The following is a 21,869-nucleotide window of genomic DNA, read 5'->3' on the forward strand; positions in this document are numbered from 1 at the left end:
GAAGACTAAAGTGAAGAATACTTGATCACATAATGATATACTGGGTTATTTTTTTAACTCATGAGAAACAAGTATATTATGTCAAACAAGTATAATTTTTTCTTAGGCTTACTGGAAGAAAAGGAAAAATAAACCAATTTGCATATATTCATGCTATAAAAATAAAAATAATTGTTACTATGATACTCATTAAAAGTGTCTTTTAAAAATTTGTGAATAATGCCCTTGAAACAAATATTTTACTTCTGTTTTGCTAAGAAGCATTACTCTTTTTTATTTATTAAATACAAAACTCATTGGCAGAATAAGAACAGATCATTTGCAATTGAAGGGGATTTCAGATGTGATACTGATTCTATAAGAAAGGTGTTTTAATGAATTTCAAATTTAGAGCTTTTAATTGCTAGAGAACAGTGTACTATATGTAAAAGAAATTGTTACAAAATTAGTGAACTACAATGTCTTCTGACTAGAACTCTCTTTATTTGAAGTATTTGATTCATTTCATACACTCTTGAACTAAATACAAAACTTTCAATTCCAAAAGCTATTCAGCAATCTGCATTTATTTCATCAAAATTATAGTAAAGAAATACTGCATTTTTGCTTTATTTGGATCTTTCACCTTCCTGTTTGATTATTGTATTTATACTGTAAATATAGTATCTGCATAAGTGATTTTGAACATAAATGTTTTTCATTGTGTAAATCCATTATTTGAACATAAACAAGTATTTTTTCTGTAACAATGCAAATGCATTATTTGATACTGGTTAATAAGTTGTAAAAGAGATAAAAAGTAACTATCTTTGAGTTGATAAATTATCTTAACTCTGTGTCTGCTTTTGTTAAAAGAAAAGCAAATTAATACAAGCCACACTGTGAGTTCTTGGTGAAAGCCTCCTCAAACACAAAAACTAAGCTGTACAATTGAAAATGGTGACCAAGAGCAACTGCAAATATGATTTTTTTTTCTTAAACCTATGAAAAATAACCAAATCTCATGTCAGAAACATCAGCTCACTAAACCAATTTAGATTTGTGAAGATGTATTTAAATAATGACAGCCTGAAGAAGCTTGAAGCATGTCATTAAATCCATTGGTATCGGTGGCCTGATTTCATTTCCATCCAGGCGGAGGTAGCTCAGCTGAGGTCCATGAATAAAGACATCTTGCTCTGCATGCAGTGCAGTAGATGTAGGACAGATTACAGAGACGTTCACACCTATGGAGTCAAAGATAGCACAAATGACTGTACTGGAAAACCAGAAAGACCAGAGGTTAAAGACCAATGGTCCTAGTAGAGGGTTTGATGTATGAAAGTGGTAGAGATACAAACCATTGGTGTACCAGAGATTGTGCTTATTTGTTTTATAGAAGTAACCTGAAAAAAAGTGTGCAATGTAGGTATACTCATTTCATTCCATGTTCTGCAGTACTTAGGGAAGAACACTAAAAGGGAAACATTGCCAAAAGCTGTGAAGGAAACAAAAATGTCTGACATTTTCTAAGCTTACAGAAGAGATGAAGCAAGTTTAAATTACTATAGTATTTATAGAATGCGTAAATTAGTATAGAATAGTGTAGTATAGTATAGCATTCAGGGAATTAGAGGTGGACATAACATTTCAGATGTGGTATTTGAAGAATGGTTAGTGATATGGGTAGGTGGGTAGCTGCATGGGTGGGTGGTTGGAAAATCAGTCTAATATAATGGCAAGTACTTGAAAATTACCTCCAAAGATAAAAAATGGCATATGAAGTCAAGTTTTAAAAAGTGTAATTAACATAACTTTACATATGCAGTACTTACAGAAAACAACCTTAAATCTCCACACATAAGTATATTTAATTGGCAAGGAAACACTTGCCAAGAATTGCATTACAAAGAACTGAAGCCAGAAAATATCCCATCAACCTTATCACATGGTTAAGATGGCAGAAATTGTGCACCTGCTTTGGGTCAGAGCCATTGGCATCAATGGCTACTCAGATTTAGGAGCATCCTTGAGAGAAGACCTGTTAAACTTACAAAATTCAGAGAATTATATAACCATTGATTTCAACAAGTACCTGCACCATATCACCTTTACATGCCTTTTTGAAACTATTTTGAGCAAGAGTGATTTCCAGAGGAGACCCACCTATCTTGGACAATGCCTCTTCTCTGGGATTCATATTTTGTTGCATAATTTTATGCTCAAGAAAGGTTGCTTTGCTCCAACTTTAAGCCATTTTGTGAATTTAACTTGATAAAAATAATGACATATATGCATAGCATTTTTGTGGTTATAAAGGACTTTTTTCTAACATGTCATCACTTTGTCATCACATAGAATTTATCAGGCAGTATATTTTATTCTTCCCACCTGGGCATTGTGGGAACAGTGGACCTAGTCTGGTGTTTTCCCTACTGCATGCAGTCCATTGCTGACTAGAGAGGACATGTCCCTTTCAGTGTGCTATCTCATATCCTTGTCACCCCCACGCCCTATGACCAACATATCTGCATGAACGGAATGAGAAATAAGTCTCATTCCATTTGGAGATGGAGTCTCATTCCATTTGGAGATGCTAGTCTAATTACATTTGGAGATATCAATTATGATGTTTATCAGAGATGTTTAGGAAGCAACTATTGAAGTAGATAAATTTTTAACTAAAAATTCTGAACATCTTTAAGATGTTCAGAAGAAAGCAAGTCCACTGTTGAGTAAATTCTGAGGGCTTTTCATAGAAAATTTATGCTTTTTGCAAACCATTTTATTACCAGGCAGATTACATGGCAAGAAGAACTAAATACTTCACCAGTTATTATAGCACAATGTAATATAATTATGAACCAATTATTATAGTCTGTGAAATAAATATTTGACATTTATTTTCTCACAACATAGATATGACCTATATTAAAAACAAATAATTCAATTTCTCTTTGTTGATAATGGTGCTATTCTACTCACAGATTTTTTTTTTCTAAATTTTTATATTGAAGGATGGAAGAAAAGTATGGTTCTTATATAATTTAAAATAAAATTTTATTTATTTAATAATGAGAAATCCTAGATTCAGGATCTGACTATTGAATTTATTCTTTGTCCTTGAGCACCTATTTGAGCTTCAGTTTTTCCTTTGTAGAAGAATCTTATAATGTCACACTAGGTTCTTGGGAAGATTAGTGTTTCTCAAATCATGGACCTGTGGCATTAATAGCACCCAGGGATTAAGTTGTTAGGCTCCACCCCAGATCTACAGAGTTAAAAACACTTGAGGTGGGAACCAGCAACCTGTGTTATGCAAGCCCTCCAGGTGATTCTCATGCACACTAAGATATAAGACCCACTGAAAAAGCGAAATGCATGAGCAAACACTTTGGGAATCCTTTTTAAAACAAGGGTGAGGGAAGGACACAATGGTCTACTTCATCACTGGGTTTTGAATATTGCTATCTCTCTCCTAAATACTCTCCTTCTCAGGGTAGAATCTCTTATTTCATAAACAAGAGTCTAAGTGGAATCACATAAAAATAAACTTCCCATACTAGTTGTCTATGGGGCTTTTGTTGTGAGATACAGAATGTACCTGTGGAATCACAGATCTCTCAGTAGGAAAAAAAAAATATCATACTTAGGTCAGTGTTGGCTGTTGTATTGTTTGGTTCAGCTAAACAGATCCTCTAACATTTTTTTCTGTTGCACTCTTTTTTTTTTTTTTGACTACTGGACTAAACAGTATGTTTCTTCACCATGGAAATATAACTGCTGTGGTGGCAGCCTGCCATCTAATTCCTGGATTTTATACTCAAGTTCACTGTTTCAAAAAAAAAAAAAAAAAATCTTGAATACTCCAACAGTACCCAGTGGGGAAATATTCTTGTAAATGCTATTCTTATATGATTATTTGCTTAAAGCAAAGTTTAATGCATAATGATCAGAAAACACAATCTTTTAACAGTTATCTAGGTAACTTTCTTTAAATCAGTTGAACTGAATCTCATGTTGGAATGCATTTACCAAGGTTTTCCAGTGTAAATCACTCCAAGGTTATCTTCCTAAAGGACTTGTACTAGGTTGAAGATGCATAGGTCGATGCTTGGCTGGTTATCAACACTTCTGTGACTTGTCAAGATAGGGTCTACCTCTATACCAGTTGCAGCCTGCCTTGGACATAATTGTGACGAGGTCAGGTTTGTTTCTATTGCTCCCAGCCTCTATTTTGTATAAGCAATTCTGTCCTTGATGAATTGCATGCTGCATCCAAGGACTTTATATTAATTCCTTCAAAAGCTATTTTCAGGAAAGAAGAGGGCATTCTACCTTGCAGGTTTGCCAGTAAATTGCAAAAGATTGCCAGCTACTATGCACATTTGTTTCTGTTTCAATTAAGTAGTAGTTCTCACCGATTCCTAGAGCTGCAGGGTCAACTTCACCTAGGACCTTGTTAGAAAAATTTTCATTCCCACTGCAGACCTACAAAATCATAAACTCTGGGGGTGGAGTCACTAACCTATACACACCAAAGTCTAAGAAACCTATTCTGATCAGAGGAGTTTATCCAGAGATCTAACTATGGAGTTTCAGGCATCAGCTCTCCTAAAGCCTTTAGGATAAAGTTAACTATTCAATACCTCTTAAATCAAATTCCCTCTCTTTTTATTTATGATGCTTTTTATGCCTGGCATGATTTCTAGTAAGAGTGGAATAATTATTTCTTCATGAGTAAAAGAAGACAGAGATAGTTTCTCCCATAAATAAGTCCTCTATAAATTATTAAGGTCCAATTTTTGATAATAAATTTGAAGATTTGGACTTCTTGGTTTATTAAGACTCTGAGTAGACAAAGAGTTAGTAATGAAACTGGAAACGAAATTTAAGAACCTAAAGGGCATTTTATCTGGGGGACAACAGAATTACTGTTCCTAAAGAAGATACAGATAAAGGTACAGATGAAGGACATTTTCATTAGACACACCCTGATGGTTACTCACGTTTAATTTTGTTATGATCGAGGTGAAGGTGCTGCAGGTGGGCACTGATGCGGGGAAACTTTGTGAGTTGATTGTGAGACAGTTGAAGATCGAGAATGGAAGACACATCAAAACCACTGGATGGGAGCCCTGCATCTGATAATTTGTTGTGGTTTAGCCTCAGGAATGCCACTTTAGGAATCACATTAAAATAATTTTCTGGTATTCCTTCAATGGAATTGTTGTCCAGGAACAGTTGCATTGTGTTGGCTGGTAATCTTGGTGGCATGTTTCTCAGGGCATTCTTGGCCATATTTAGCTGCATGAGGTTCTTGAGTCCCTTGAAGGTGTCTCTTTGAAAGGCGTTGTCTAATAGTTTATTGTGCTGCAGATCCAGAAGTGTTAGATTTTCCAGATTGCTAAAGGTCCCTTGAGGAATTCTGGACACCTTGTTTCTAGCTAACTGTAACTGTTCTAAGCTTCTTGGCAGTGGAGAAGGTACTTCTTCCAGCTCATTATCTTCAAGAAATAAGAAAAGCAGCTTCTTCAGCTGACTTAGGGCTCCTTTTTCAATTCCATAGTTGGTGATTTTGTTCTTATTTAAATTTATCCATCTCAGCTGGGTGGCATTCTCAAACGGCTTCTCGGGAATGGTTTCTATCTGGTTGTTCTCAAGGTAGAGATACCAGATCCGTGAAGGAATAGCAGGGATTTCTTTGAGACCTCGATTTTCACAATATAAAGCAGTAGGGAAACTGGGGGGACAGAAGCATTCTCTGGGACAATCGAAGTCATCCATAGTCCAGTCCCCGGGTTCATGTACCTCATAGACCTGTCTCACACTCTGAGTCCACACAGTATCTGTCATGAATAATACCCAGACGATGAAACTGATTGTGGTTGCCATAATAGTATCTAGAGCAATAAGACACAAAGCTATTAGATAAATCAGGACCTTGACCCTGATCAAAATGATCAGTAAACATTGTTTCTTCAGGGATGAGGTAAAGATATCATTTTCATAGATATTGATTAATACACATTTATTTAGTAGGCACCATGTAAAGTACTTTGCAGATTTCAAAATTAATTCACCAACTTATAACCTTCTGGTTTTAACCCAACTAAAGAAAGCAGAGAAATGGAAAACAAATTTTCGCAGCTGTAAGTGCTTTTCCATTTCTAGCTATGTAATTTAAGGAACTTAACTGAAATCAGCAGTTGAATATAAGAGTACAAAATAATGATCTTGTAATAGTTCAAGTTGAAAGTCTGTGTCATTCCTAAGATGGAGTCATATGATTTTTCTTTTACTTTGACTCCTAAATGAGCAGAACATCTGGAGGAGATTTCCCAGGTTCTTTGGCACACGAACCAAAGAAATGAAGAGATCAAAGAATACTTCAGTAGTTCATTGTGAAGGAACGTTCTAGGATCTGAAGAAAAGTGTATGATTTATCTCTTGTTCTGTTGCTGAACTCCTCAGGTAAGTTTTATTTGGGGGGAATAAGACTTTGAAAGTTATAAGTAAAGAATCAGGTTGTCCAGCCCAGAAATTGACTTGCAATCTCTTTCTTATATAATCACTCTGTCATACATATGCCTCATATAATCTCTTAGAAAATCTCCGTTGTATAGATATACATACATACATACCTATATCTAACAAAGAGCATTTATTACAGAGTTGAACATATTACTTATATAATTATGGCTTGATTAGAAAGAAAACAAAATAAAACAAATGTATTCAGAATGTGGGGAGATAATTCCTTTATATTCATGTAGTCACAATGAATAATAACAATGAATACTTACTGACATATAATTAAAAGACATAAACCTTCCCCACTGAATATCATGAGAGATAATTATTACAAAAATCTATCTTAATAGCAAAAAATATATGTAGACAATATATTTTAAACATTTATTCATAACATATACATGTTACATATCATATATAAAAGGAATATTCTCATCATTATACATTTAGTTAAATAAAGTGATAATAAGGACAGAATGAATTTTACTGTTTCCTTGGAAAAAAGATAAAATCAGTCATTTGTGAAATGCTGATCTTTCAATTTTGCCATTAAATTGCAGAAAATCACAAGTGCAGAGCTGTTTCTGCAAGCTGTCAAATCTCCTACGACTGCAGAATGCTGCTCTGGCCATTTTCCAACAAAGACATGTTAAAATTTTTTCAGAATAGGGATTTGCTTCAGTTATTGAAGTTGTAACCCTAAATCTGATGAATCAGAACACCGAATTCTTAGCTTTATGAGTTTTAAAAAGTGCAAAATAGTTTACCTTGCCTTCCAGGAATATACCGTTGAGTCCTGTGTCTGAGGCTGCAGTTTGCTAAAAGTCAGTTGAGGAAAAAAAATTTGACTAAAAAAATTGTTTTTTTCTTTATGCTGTCAAGCTTCCTTTGAGACAGGGTAAAACCTACACTGAGCAGTCACCATGAACACCTTTTGATGTATTGTTTTCACTTTGACAGGGCGTCAGAGATGGCTTACCTCAGCCTCCTTGGATCTTCTTCTTCTTTTTCTATTGGTCACTGCTTGTTCACAGAAGTGGATTGACCCAGGCTCCACTGCTGTGTTTTTCTGAGTCCTCTAAAATATATATGCATCAGTGGCTCCAACTTTAACCCCTCCAAAAGCCACACCACCTCTATACCTAGGCAACCCAGCAACTGAAATTCTTACTTTAATTTCAAGAACTTATAACAAAAATTCAGGAAGATTTTCACTCCTAATTCCCAGTTCCAAAGATTTTGTAATGCATTGGTATCTAGACCTAATCTACCAGCAGGCAACTGAAGGCAGTTTTAATTTCAACTTTAACAAATACAGATTTTAAATCATTTTCCTCTAGATGTTCTTTTAAAAAAAATACAAAGAAATAAAGGCCAATGCCCTTTGTTTATGTGGACATAATTTATTTGTTTCTGATATAAAACAGATGCTACAATGTGTTTGATTAAGGGAAAAAGAAATAAAAAATATGTTTGAAGATTTTTAAAAAGTTATCCAGAAAGCTATAGCTAATCTTGGCACTAAACATGGCCATACACTTTGTTTTATAAAAGTATTTTTTGTATCTCTATTTCCTAAACTTTTAATAATTTATTTCAAGTAATTATTAAAATAGGATGATTTTTACTCATTATAATTCAACACATGTTTTGCATTTAATGCCTTAAAAGACATTTTGTTACACTGCCTTTTTTTTCTTTAACACACGTCTAAGCTGAAGTATCTTCCATTTTCTGATATTTATGAGAAAAATATTGGTATGTCTCAAGGAACAATGCAAACAATACCATATCTTTTTCAGACGGCATTCTGTTGATTGATTGTAATCATCTTGTTTTCCAAAATATATCTTATTCTGAGATCAGGGCATTTCTTTTACATGACTCATTCAACACTGCTCACATTCATATTATCAAAGACAGAGCACAGGAAAGAAGAGAGAGTATTGGATTGAAAGGACTTTTTCTGGGCCACCTCTTTCCTTCCTGCTAGCTATAAACTAGAGCTGAGTTTTGTCCTCTATGTAATTATAATGGACTGCTTCACAGGGTTAGCCCTAGTTTGCTATAAATGATGATAAAAAGTTAACCTTTCTTGGTATGTATATCAGCACTACACTCCCAAGTGGAAATACATTCATGTTAAAGGGCTTTTATAGACTAAGATCTGATCCAGACATCTCTTTATAGCCCTACAGGTACACTCACCTTGTATTTTAAGAAAATAACCAAGTGTTATTTGCTTTCTCATAATAATTTCCTCCTTTCTCCACTGAATTTCTTCTTCCTTTTCTCCCATTTTTTCTAACCTTTCAAGATATAAATAACAGATGATTTTCAGATCTGTACAACTCCTTCTAGCTACTCTATTATCTCTTAAATTTATTTTTTAGTCAAACATATATTAGTCACTTCTTAATTTTAATATGCAAATGTTGCTATATATTCAATGTAGAAAATTAGAGTAGTATGTTCACTACTCTAGTCTATTTCTCATTCACCAATTCACTCATGATTCACTCATCAAAATATGGCTACTCATTCTATTGCTTCTTTAAAATTGCTTTGGCAAAAATCAGCAATGATGGTACTTTGCGCTAATCTGCAGAGGTCTTTCAGTGTTTCACTTACTGACCTATAACCATTGATAATACTGACCTACCTCTTTTATTTGATGTTTCTCTACATTTTTCAGTTATCATTCTCTTTAAACTTTTTCTTCCTTTTTTCTGAGATTTCTCCCAGTTTATGTCTCAAAGTTCTGTTTCCTCTTTCTAGCGTTATTAAAAGGGACTGTTTTCTCGAATTCAGAGCTCTTTAAGATGTTGTCCTCTATCCTGGCTCTTCCTGTCCTCTGCACACTTTGTGAATGACTGATTTTAACCATCCCCTCCATGGTGATGAATCCTGAATCCACTTTTCCAAACCAGCCCCAGAACAAGACGTGCTCTCCAACATTTGTGTTTACTTTCTGAACATCTCCTGATGCATGCCTCAAGGGCATATATCTGAAATGAAACTAATTATCTCCCATGATTTCTAACTGCTTTTGTCCTTTTATACTTTTGAGTGACACTATCATCACATTTAGTCTCCCATACTAGAAATCTGGAAATCATTCTTGACTATTTCCTCTCATTTTGTGCACATATGATAACAATTACACTTTAAGGACCCAAAGAGACATGATATAAATCAAAAATGACCATCTACAATGCTTACCAGGTTTGGATATCATTATTTCCAGACTAGAAATGTAGACTAGTTTCCATTATTAGAATAATTTCTAGTTGTATCTTGATTTTCCCTATAATAACCCTATCTTCCTTCTTTGATTATTGATTCCTGGAGTATGGAGACCTCAACACTTCTCTGAAACAGCTTAACTGGAAGTCAAATTAATTAAACTAAGAAGATGGTAGGAATGTCCGAATCATGATAGTTTTAATAAGAATTAATAAAAAATTCTGTCCAGCTTTATATGATTCTTCAAAGAGGAAAAAAAGAGGCCTAAGGTACAATCATGTGGCTTTGGCAGTATCTCTATTGGCAGATGTTTTTAGAAATCTGTGGGGCTTTACAGATAGCAGTTATTCAATGAATACTTACTGTATGAAAAATGAGCAAATAAATACATAAGGCACATATTTCAATTTGGTATTTCATGTTTTTTATGTGAACAAATGTGTATGCAAGAACACAGTGGAGAGTCTTAGGTTTTTGGTTTAAAAAAAGTTAGTTTTCTTTTTGCAATTAATTTGTTATTTGACTTTGCATATGTCGTTTAACCATCAGGAGCCTATGTCTACCCATAATGCACCCACCCTGCTTGCTGCGCAGGGTTATTAGACCAAATGAGCTAATGAGAGTGAACATGTTTCGGGAGTGTAAAATAGTTTCACAGCAAAAAATGTTAAAATTCAAGAAGAACTTCCAAGTCATTTATTCTGACTATCTCCTTTTGCGTGTGAGGAAAATGAGACCCAAAATTTCAGCAGAAAGGATGATAGTTAACGTTTCTGCCTCCCTGTAAGAAGTTCTTGAAGAAACTCAAGAGACAGTAAAAGGTATTGTTGTCATTGTGGTTTTAACCTCTCTACCTCTTTTTATCGTCCTTAATGTTTTGTGTTTGTCTGCTGCACCTAATTCTATTAAAAGGGAAGATGCTTTGCTAAACTATCTTACACTGAGGAATTTAGCTCGTTACATTCCTGAAGATCATTGACCTTTTAAAAGGGAAGGCAAGGGATAAAAACCATGAAACTCTAGTTGGATGTCAAATTTTTTGGCATATGTATGAGACACAGATGTTAGGTTGGAGTACTTAGGTGCTTCCAGGATCTTTATCAAAAATGAATTGAACTTTTGACAAGATAAATAATTTTCTCTTTCCTAATGAATTTTCATTTGGACAAAACAGTGTAAAATAATTTAAAAATATAAAAGGAATCCATTAAAATCCATAGCTTATATGCATACAGGATTTAAGATTGTGTCAAAATAATACCTTTAAAGTACTGTAAGAATATATTTAAAAAATTAAAATCATCACAAAACTGATTATGAAAATAGGAATTACCTTCTGTGTCCATGTCAGTATAAGTACCACTCTTGATAGGCCATTATTTTCAATCCTATCATGGATTTCTCTTAGTATTTAATATCCCCATCTGTATACAATTTATCAGTTTTACACATCTTTTAACTTTCCCGTTAGATAAGATTTTGGGCATACTTGCTCTGTTCCATTCCTTACCCTACCTACAATTATGAGTCCAAACAAATTTTGATTAAATATATATACTTCACTATGCATCATAGATAATGCTTAAAACAATGGAAGCCTTCATTATAGCTGTATGTAATTATATTTGTACTATATTTTATGTACAAATACAAATATTTCACTAACATTTTCTAAAATCTCTAGCAATTATAAAACCATTTTGCAAAATGGTTTCCATTCAGTGGATAAAGACAACATGGTGTAGTGTCTAAAAGCCAGACTTTCTTGGGTAGTTCTTGAAGAAATATCTGACATTAGCAGTGACGGCTTGAACAAGTCTCTTTCCCTTTGCCTCCTGATCTGTAAACTAACAAATAATAATGATGATGATGATTGTGTCCTTAATAAAAATATCCACCTCAGAGCGTTGTTGTGAAGCATGAATGCATTTGTATCTTAAAACATTTGGAGTGTTTTAAAAATGTTGATAATAAAATCAGAGGTATTAGGTTCATTTTTTTCTCCTAGTAGATTTTTTCCCTCTGAAATGTCATATGCTACCTTAATGCAGTTTACTTACTGTTGCAAATAAACCTTTGCTCATTTGACAGATCACAATGATCAGGCTTTGAAACATATTAGTTGTCCCAGGGTTAAAGAAGGTTATAGGAATTGTCCCTTATAAACTACAAGGTATTATGTCTGATGAAAGAGAGGGCAGCTCAACTGTATCTCACATAGCAGATATGTATTTGAAGCAGGCATTAAAACCATCATGCAATGTGTCTTTATTACAAGAATTCTTCAAATGCTAACTAAGCATACCTATGATCATTAGTTAAAATTACAGTCTGTGCAAACACTGTCTTTTTCAGTGTGTTTGTAGAATATAAAACCTTACTTCCTGGGCCTCTGAGAATATTGTAGTGCTGGGTTCCCTTTACCCATCTCCTAGGTTATGGTCCTGTTACTTCCTCATCTGTGTCCTATCCTTTCTTAGTAAGCTCCACAGTGTTGATAGAGCACAGACACTGAATGCTTTCTGTTACCCTGGACATTTCGTTTTTGTTTAATTTATTTATTTTGTGGTACTGGGGATTGAACTCAGGACCTTGAAATTGCTAAGCAAGTACTCCTCTGCTGAACTATATCCTCAGCCCTTTTTTATTTTGTTTTGAGACAGGTTCTCACTAAATTGCCCAAGCTGACCTTGAACTTGTGATCCTCCTGCCTTAGCCTCCCAGGTGGCTGGATGAAAGGCCTCCTACACATGACCAGATTTGGGATACTTCCTATTTGTATTTCTTTTCTTTGAGAACTCACATGGTTAAAAGTGTGTTTATCCAGCACACAATTGATATATAGAACTCTGTTGTGAATCAACATTCCTCAAAATGTTGAAGACAGACAGAGAACTCCTTGTCTTGTAACTTCTGCAGTTGTAATTGAAATGTTTGATAAAATTAAGATTTGTTTAAGTATTCAGAATGTGCCCTTTTTCTCTCTCTAAAAACTTTTAGATTATCTTTTCCTTCCATTTCTGAGATTTTATAACAGGATTCAACACATATGTCTTCTTAGTACACTTTTCATGGTAATGGATTTTTATTAATATTAATATGAATTTCTTCTGTCATTTTGCATAACAAACCTTTGCATAGCTTCTCCTTTCTGTCAACTTGAAGCAACCTGAGGCTCTCCTAATTCAGAAACTACTATAAACTCTGGCACTTCTGATCTATTTTATTTTGATGCACATTTAATATTTCTGACTCCATTTGGTGCCAGTAGTTTCAGGACTCTATAAGGAGGAATTCATTACTAAATTAAAATTACAAATAAAAATAGCCTTGTAAGGGCTGGGGTTGTGGCTCAGTGGTAGAGACTTGTTTTGCTGGTGTGAGGCACTGGGTTCGATTCTTAGTACCACATATTTACAAATAAAGGTCCATTGACAATTAAAAAATATTTTAAAAAATAAAAGTAGACTTGTGATTCTTCCATGAACTCTGTTATGAGTTACCCAGAACTATTCTCCTCTGGGATCATTTTTTTCTAGTCTCTCAAGCCCTCTCCATTTCTACCAAGTTAGCCTTAGTTTCAACCATCTTCAGGAGAAACTCAGATAAGAAGAGGTAGGCAGTTCAGAAACTATTCAATTTAAAGATCATCTCTAACACAACTTAGAAAAGATTTCTTAGAAGATAGCATTTCATTAGAATGTGGAGAAAATGCTACTAGACTCCTAAGGTCTTCCATAATGCTCACAAGAGACAACTGGATCCTAGAAATAGTCTTATCATCCTCACCTCTTATTCAACTTTCACTTTAGATGTCCCACATTAGAACTGTATTATCACAGCAGTCCACTCATATAATGCAGTATCAACCACAATCTGATTATATCTTTACTCTTCTCAGTCCTCTGGTCTAGATAAAGTCCACACAGGCCATCAGTGTGATTTCAGAGAAGGACATCAGGACTGTAGAACTTGACACTTTTATGTTCCCAGTTTCAAGTATATCATATACTGGCTGAATCGGCACTGCTAAGATATTCAGATAATACTGTGTTTGTGTGACTTTAACTGAATTATTGTTCATCCTCTCCTAAGATCCAAGTCCTAAAAGGATAAAGATCATTTTGGTAAAATAATATGTCTTTATTTTGGAAAGCTAGAGGCTGAATTCTGTTGAACTTACATTGGCTGCATATAGTGACCCGATCTCTCAAGCATTCTTTGAATTTCATTTGAGCTGATGTATGGTTAGTGGGGTCACTTTGACCTTGACTATCTGAAGAGCTTTCTTTTGCCATGGGACAAGCTCCAAGCTTATAGCTAATTTCTAAGCAGAGGAATCACATTTGGTCATATGTTGCTAAACTGAGGGAGACTATCCATGCTCCTAGTGGCAGTGGATGCATGGCTCAGCAATTTGTCTTTACTCTGGAGATGTATCTCCTCTTTCCCTAACATCCTAAACTCATATCCTAAACTCCAGTGTTCTGGTATTCAAGTGTTTAACTAATGCCTCTAGCTAAAAAGTTTATCCTCTAGATTGTATCGCATAATATTCTTTGAGATGGTGGTTTTGACGACTAAAATATGATACGAAGTCAAGGAACTAACACAATCCAGAAATAGTATGGCAAAAATTATATTGCTGTTCTTGTCTAGTGAAAGAAAGCAGACTGCCTCTGGTAATTTTGTTTATTGGAAATGAGCAAAAACACATCATTCAAATCATTTACTTCATACAAGGCACCAAGAGCTATAATGAATTGGACCACATATGGTACAGCAATTGCAACAGGAGCTGTCATCTAATTAAACTTTGGAAAAATTCATTTTTATCCTCTAAGACTATTCATCCACCACTCCTCCAGCACTAGATTTAGAAGGGAATCTTCTGGGAAGGATTAACCCTAGACATTTAAGTCTTTGAAGGTGGTATTGATATGTCTGATCCTTTATTGAAGTTATTTTGATGTATAATTACAGTAGTGGGTAGCTCTGGAGTCTTCAATTTGACTTTGTCAATTAGAATAGTCCTTTCTTCAAGGGTTATATAGCCTATGAAAAATCTATAACTCTCATTGGTTATCTATTCCAACTATACACTAAAAAATTTGGGAAATTAGTATAAGAAAGATGTGAGCTAGAATAAGGTAAATTCACTAATGCCAGAAAACCACTATTACTGGACTGCAGAAGTGACTGATAATCCCAGGAGTTAGTTTCATTTCACAACCATGCTTTATTCCTCAGGGAACAGTTACTCTAGTAGTGATCACTGATTATTTTGGGGAAAGACTAGGTTAAAAAGTAAATATAAACACATTATATGATATCATAACAAATTATTTATTTAAGACAAGTTGTCCTCTCCTTTATTCTGGTAGCTTTTAAATTCATGGCTTGACTGGGGTTTAAAACTTTAGTGAGGGATAAAAATTTTGCATCATATATCACAACAGTTCAATCAAGTTTCCTGATGAGCAATTATGGAAAATTTTTGATTTTACAAATCTCATTGTACTGTGGAGTATTTCACATCCACTTTGCTCCAAAAATGTAATTTTTAATTGACTGATATTAAGTTATCTTTGGGTCAAATCATTCTTTAATTTATGCTAACCCTGATACCATACATAAATACACACACTTGTAAGTATATTTAGCATATGCGTGTGTGTGTGTGTGTGTATGTGTGTGTGATTTCAATATCAACTGTCCTTAAAAGCTCCTGTTACTGCAAGAATATTCAGAAGTGAAATGATTAGATTATGAGAACTATGAAGTAATCAGTTCATCCTGGTTTGAATAGACCAACTGGGAGGTAATTGTGGGCAGGTAAATAGGGTGTGTCTAAGGGGGTGGGTCACTGGGGCCCTTCCCCACTTCTGTCTCTTTCACCCTCTTTTTCTCTGCTACCATAAAGGAAACAACTCCTCTCCAACACACCTTTCCCCCATGATATTCTGCCTTATCTTGGACCCAGGGCAATGAAGTCATCTGTCTTATGTACTGAGAACTCTGAAACCATACATCCAAAATGATCTTTCCCTCCTATAAGTTGTTCTTATCAGATATTTTGGTCAAAAGCAATGAAAAGTTGAATAAAACAAAACTGGTACCAGGAGTGGGGCCAGTGCTATGATTAACACGATCATGTAGTTCAAAACCCTTTGGAAATAGTTTACAGGAAGAATTTGGAAATGTAGGCTGAAAAATGCTCAGAATGTTATAAGCAGAGCTTTTATAGGAAATTCTGGTGGGAAATCAGAAGACCAGAATGCCAATAGCAACGTACACTACTCATGAAGTTTCAGAAGGAAATGAGTTTTCTATTGAGAACTGAACTAGAGGCCATTTACATTATGTCATGATATAGAACTTGGTTACATTTGACCATGTTCTGAGACTTTGAGTCTAAATTAAAAAGTGTTGAAATAAATAATCTGGTGAAGGAAATTTAAGCCAGCATAGCTGTCAGTCAGAGGATATTGCTGGCAGTTTTTAGCCAAGTTTACTATAAAAATTTGGACCATCAAATAGAACTAAATTATTTTAAAAACCCTCGCAGTTTTCCCAGAAAAGTTCAAGTTGACCTGTTCCAGAAAGTTGTGCTTGTTGAAAAAAATTACAGCCCATAAAGAGATGCTAAGTATTTTTCAAAAAGACAATAAGGAAAGATGCTTCAAGGGTATCTCAAGAATTTGCCAATCAAAGCACACTATAGAGTTTATAATATAGAGGGATAAATTCCTTTGACAACAGATCAAGGGGGTACCCTGCTTGCACGTGGTAGAGGGGAGCAGGAATCAGAAATTTGTTTTAACATTCTGAGCTGTGATAGCACTCAGAAATCAACATAGTCATGATTTCAGGAAGTCCACGTATTATGCAAGGTGAGAGCAGACAGTGAACCACATGATGCTGGTTCTACCGGAACAGGATGCTAAATTTTTGGCAGCTTCCACCAAGATTTCAAAAGAAGATCTGGGTGACCAGGTAAAGTATAGGAGGGTTTGAGTCCCTGTGGGCTGCCTATGAGAGGGTAATGCAATAAGCTGTGAAGGTTAAACTGAATCTGGAATGGAGACCCCCAGGAATTAATGACAGCAACATGGACTATCTTCTGACAAAAGCTACAGGCTGTGGAGAAAATCAGGCTGAAATAGAATCTATGTGCACTGCAATTAGCTAGGCCAAGGACACTTCCCAAGTCCTTTAAAAATAACACCTCCTGGCCATGTGTATTACATGCTATAACAGAAGTTACAGGAGGAGTTATGGGACCTGTTTGCCGGACTTGGTTTCAGTCTGGTTTTGGTCCCATCCCCTCTTTCTATACCCCTATTTCTCTCTTTTTGAATGGGAACATTTATTCTGTGACACTATGTTGAATATTTGTAACTTGCTTTTCATTTTCACAGGGGATCACGGTTAAGGGTTTGTCTCCAGTTACAGAGGAAACTTTGGGGCAATGCTGAAACTGTTAAGACTATGGGATCCTTAGAGGTGAACTAAATGCATTTTACATTGTGAAATGGACATAAGTTTTGGGGGGCCAGAGGTGGGATGTTATGGTTTTGATATGAAGTGTGCCCTAAGACTTCTGTTAGTTCAATAATATTCAGAGATAGATGATGAAATCATGAAAGCTGCAACCTAATCAGTTCACCCTCATTTGAAGGATTGGGTGGTAACTCTAGACAGGTGGGGTGTGGCTAGAGGGGGTGGGTCACTCAGGGCATGACTTGGAAAAAGAAATCTCTTCTGTGTCCCCTATCTCATCTCATCTCTCCTTCTCCCTCCTCCTCCTCCTCCTCCTCCTCTTCTTTTTCTTCTTCTTCTTCTTCTTCTTCTTCTTCTTCTTCTTCTTCTTCTTCTTCTTCTTCTTCTTCTTCTTTTCTCTCTCTCTCTTCCCCCCATCCTTGTTACCATAAAGGAAACAGCTTCTCTCCACCATGCCTTTACACCATGATGTTCTACCTCACCTTGGACTCAGAGCAATGTAATGAGCTGTCCATGAATTACATCTACAAAACCATGAGCCTCAAATAAACTTTCCCTCCTCTAAGTAGTTCTTGCTGGATATTCTGGTCACAGCAATGAAAAGGTAGATATAGATGTATCTCATTGGTAGTTAAATGACACTATCTGATCTCTTCAACCTCACATTTACCTCTCCTTATTAAAATCAGTAAATTAATTTTCATTGTTTTGCCTTCCACCCATGCTATGGTTTGAATGTCTATGTCTCCCTAAAATTCATGCATTGAATTTTGACTGCTGAGGGGGTAGTAATTAAGAGGTGAGACCTTCCAAAGATGATTAGAGTATGATGGTATTCATGCCCTTCTTTGTAGAGGAGGACTGAGAGAGACTTCTCCTTCCTTGTATTTTGTGAGGATGTGACAAGAAGCTGTCATGTGTGCCAGGGTTGTTGGTGCACACCTATAATCCCAGCAACTTGGGAGGATGAGCCAGGAGGTTTGAGGCCAAGCCTGAGTGAGACCTTAAGCAACTTCTTGAGACTCTGTCTCAAAACAAAAAAATAAAAAAGGAAAACAGGACTTGGAATGTGGCTCACTGACTAAGTGTCCAAGAATTCAATCTCCCATACCAAAGTGGGGGGTGGGTGGGCAGAGAAGGCAGTACCCAGTGCCACTGTGTGAACTAGAAAGAAGGACCTTAGCAGAGACTGAGGCTGCCAACACCTTAATCTTGGACTTCCCAGACTCTAGAACTGTGAGAAATAAATTTCTGTGGCTTACAAATTACTCAGTTTCTGGTGTTTTGTTATGGTATTGGGAATGAACTAAGACAACAAGCAACATATGACCATCACTAATGTCTTTCTTAAGACACTGTACTCACATCCCCATACATATCTCATTGCTCGATGAAGGTAGATAGGTGGATTATATCCATAAAATTTCAGTTTTTGCAAGTTTTGATTTTGTACTTTAATATACCAATGGATCAACTTCATTTAATGTATGTCTCCACTGAGTTCAATTTTGAAATACTACCCAGCAAACTCTTAGACTCCCAGTCTCCTAAGCTAATATAATGAAATCCCAAATCTCTCAACTATGTTCTTATAACTCAATTCAGTGTACTGCAGTGTTCCCATTCTCCCTTCTTGGCTAAGTATCCTCAGAATTGACCTATTTTTCCTAATATTTAGCCAGTGTAAATGAGGAAATTCCTATAGTTCACTTAGAATAATTCATTCATCCCAAAACTTCACTTAACCTAAATTTTATTTATTTTTATGTGGTGCTGAGGATCGAACCCAGTGCCCCACACGTGTGAGGCAAATGCTCCACTGCTGAGCCATAGTCCCAGCCCAAACTTCACTTTTTAATTGAGATTTTGTTACTACTACCTCTCATTGAAGGTTGAGCAACACTGAAGATTAATGGGAATGGTGCATTCAAAGAAAATAAGTTCCTCTTAAAATTGATGCTCTGAGTTGAGGAAAAAAGAAGTATATTCAAACAGGAAGATTTGCTTTAAAAGTCAAGGATAATGAGATTTTGTTCTGCAAACAAAGGAGATTCAGTAAGGTTAGAGATCCCAGGAATGCCAACTCTCTGAATCATATTGTGTTATCTCTATTCCAGTTCTCTTGGGACTCTCTGTTTCCAGCTTAATGCTATAACAATTTGTGCATTCATTGCAATTCAGAAAGCACTTTTTAAAATTTTTGACTCTTTCACCCTGCCATGGAAAGAAATATGAGTTTTACATTTTAGGAAAGAAAAATTATGATGTCCCTAGATTTCAAGTCTTAAACTTGGGCTGAGAATTTGGATATGAGCTTCCCATTCTCTTTTCCAGTAGTTCTATGGACTGTTAGAAGTGACTACCTGCCTTGCAATCCTCTTTTCTGTCCCTTAAAGAACTGCCTTCAAGAGATGTGTCGTTTCAGGTAACTACAGATGATATTTCAAATTTTTGTGGGCCAAAGTCTTTTGGACACTCATAATTTCCAGGTTTCTACTGCCTTTTGCTGAGGTTATACAGCTAACAAATCTTGAGTTCCATACATTGCCCAATAATCTGATATCAGTAAGTGAATTTTGGTATTGATATTGAGTAAAATGGAGTTCTTTGAAGGAGATATGTAGAATCACATAAATGAGAGGAGGCTGCAAGACTAGACTTGGAAAACAAGCAAGAAACAAGAAGCTCTTGGAAAATTGCAACAATCTGGCCAGAATGCCAGTCACCACTGCCGAACGTTGCTGCACTCAGAGATTCCCTCCGACAGCCTTCACAGAGATTCCTGCAGATGGATTTAAATCAAGAACAAGCACCTACTTGACTCCACCCACTCCACCCTGGCTTTAGGAGAGTAGAGAGAAGAGAAATAAGATTATAACCAAGGTAGTTCCCTATGTACACCAAAGAGTTTGGAGTTGGGCAGAAAAAAAGACAGTCCACCTTATTGTTTCACACCTTGCTTGCAGTACTTCTTTTATTATAAATTCTCTCATCAGCCATCTGTACACATAGTACACATTCAAATGGAGCAATCTACTCACTCAAAAAGGTTTCCAGTATTTGTTTTTCCTATGAGAAGACTACATTCCTGACACACTGCTGCACCTGGTATAGACGGGAAGATTTCTAACTAAAATAGTTGCCATATTTGTTCTCTCCATATTTCTCTCCCAGACTGTAAGCTCTGCCAGGCAATATTTTACCTACCTTTTTTTTCTTTTTTTTTTTTTTTTTTTTTGGTGGTGCTGGGGATTGAACCCAGGGTCTTGTGTTTTCCTCAATGATTAGCAGGGTGCTTGCATACCATAGGTGCTTACTTGGTGAAGAGAGGAGATAAATTTGGCCAGTAGCTCTCGTAACCTGACATCATTATCCCATCTAACAACTTTCAGTAGGTTCTTTTCTTGAATTTTACTTATTTATTTTGTGGTAGTGGGGATGAGACCCAGACTCTTGTACATACTAGACAAATGCCCTAACGCTGAACTACATCCCCAAACCGTTCTTGAATTTTAGGCATTCAATTCCACTTTACTTCATTGTGAGAATCAATTATGGAAAAATTATTTAATATTAATATTAATGATTATCATTTGTCCTTTAAAGTTTCTACAGATTACAATGACTGTACAGCTAAACATTGCAATTCATATATTCTCTGTGGATACTATTTTCCCCCTTTCTATATTTTTCTTTTGCTATCTACTTCATTAAATTTTTAGGATAAAAATCTCCGTTGAATATGGACTTTTTGCATTTGTTTCCTTACTGGAGAGTACGATTAAGTTTTTGAATGATGGGTGAAGATAGCATACAAGTAAATGTCTATATCTGATTTCAACTACATGTAAGTGTTCAGGTGGGAGCTGGAGGTGAGGAGACTCCAGAGTCAGATGTCCAACGACCTGTGCTCTTGAGTAATTTATCTAATATGCTTTAGGAAAACAGGTCAATGTTAACACTTCATTGAGTAGTTTAAAAACTACGACTAATTTACTATTTAAAATATTTAGAGCCAGGAATGGTAGCAAACATTTATAATCCCAGCGGCTAAGGAGGCTGAGGCAGGAGGATCAAAACCAGTCTCAGCAACTTAGCAAGGCCCTATGCAACTTAGTGAGATCCTGTCTTTAGATAAAATACTTTTTAAAAAAGAACTAGGGATATGACTCATTGATTAAGTACCCCTGGGTTCAATCCCTGGTACCTAATAAATAAATAAATAAAATATTTAGAATATAAGTTTGCCTAGTTGTTTAGATTGCTAAAAATTAACTTATATTGGGTAATTAAAAAAATTTATACAAATATTTCTCACAGTTCTATAGGTGGGGAAGTCCACAATCAAGATTTCCATTGATTCAGTCTGGTGAGTTCCTTTTCTTACGCTTTGGTTCATGTTAATATGATTAACACACATTCTTTTCTTTGTATACATTCTTGTAAACTATGTATTTTTATTTCAGTGAATTTTAATTTATGAAAATGTTGGTTATATCACATTGTTTTTTCTCTTTTTTTTCAATAAAACATTTAATTTTTTGATTCAGTCTTGAAATGTGTACTATATTTGGTCCATGACTTCTATTTGTAAACCTGACTTTCTC

General features: G+C 35.4%; 1 protein-coding gene across 2 annotated transcripts; it reads right to left on the reverse strand.

Annotated features, from left to right (window-relative positions):
* Window positions 1–240: 240 nt before the first annotated feature.
* Kera (keratocan) lies at window positions 241–7,779 on the reverse strand. Of its 2 annotated transcripts, none has more exons than XM_047550666.1 (3): window positions 7,281–7,486; window positions 4,989–5,882; window positions 241–1,226 (listed from the first exon to the last, which is right to left on the reverse strand). In XM_047550666.1, exons 2-3 carry the CDS (start codon window positions 5,872–5,874, stop codon window positions 1,054–1,056), a joined length of 1,059 nt encoding a protein of 352 aa, XP_047406622.1. In that variant the 5' UTR covers window positions 5,875–5,882; window positions 7,281–7,486; the 3' UTR covers window positions 241–1,053. The 2 variants fall into 2 exon arrangements, with proteins under 2 accessions (XP_047406622.1, XP_047406621.1); XM_047550665.1 differs by lacking the exon at window positions 7,281–7,486 and adding an exon at window positions 7,493–7,779 and having other exon boundaries at window positions 242–1,226.
* Window positions 7,780–21,869: the final 14,090 nt, after the last annotated feature.

Source organism: Sciurus carolinensis, chromosome 4 (assembly GCF_902686445.1).
Source record: "Sciurus carolinensis chromosome 4, mSciCar1.2, whole genome shotgun sequence".
Lineage (NCBI taxonomy): Eukaryota > Metazoa > Chordata > Mammalia > Rodentia > Sciuridae > Sciurus > Sciurus carolinensis.

Coding starts and splice junctions, on each gene's coding strand:
- Kera (XM_047550666.1), bottom strand. CDS start 5,874: ATGGCAACCACAATCAGTTTCATCGTCTGGGTATTATTCATGACAGAT. Junction 1,227..4,988: donor CGATCATAACAAAATTAAAC/GTGAGTAACCAT, acceptor TTGACTCCATAG/GTGTGAACGTCTCTGTAATC.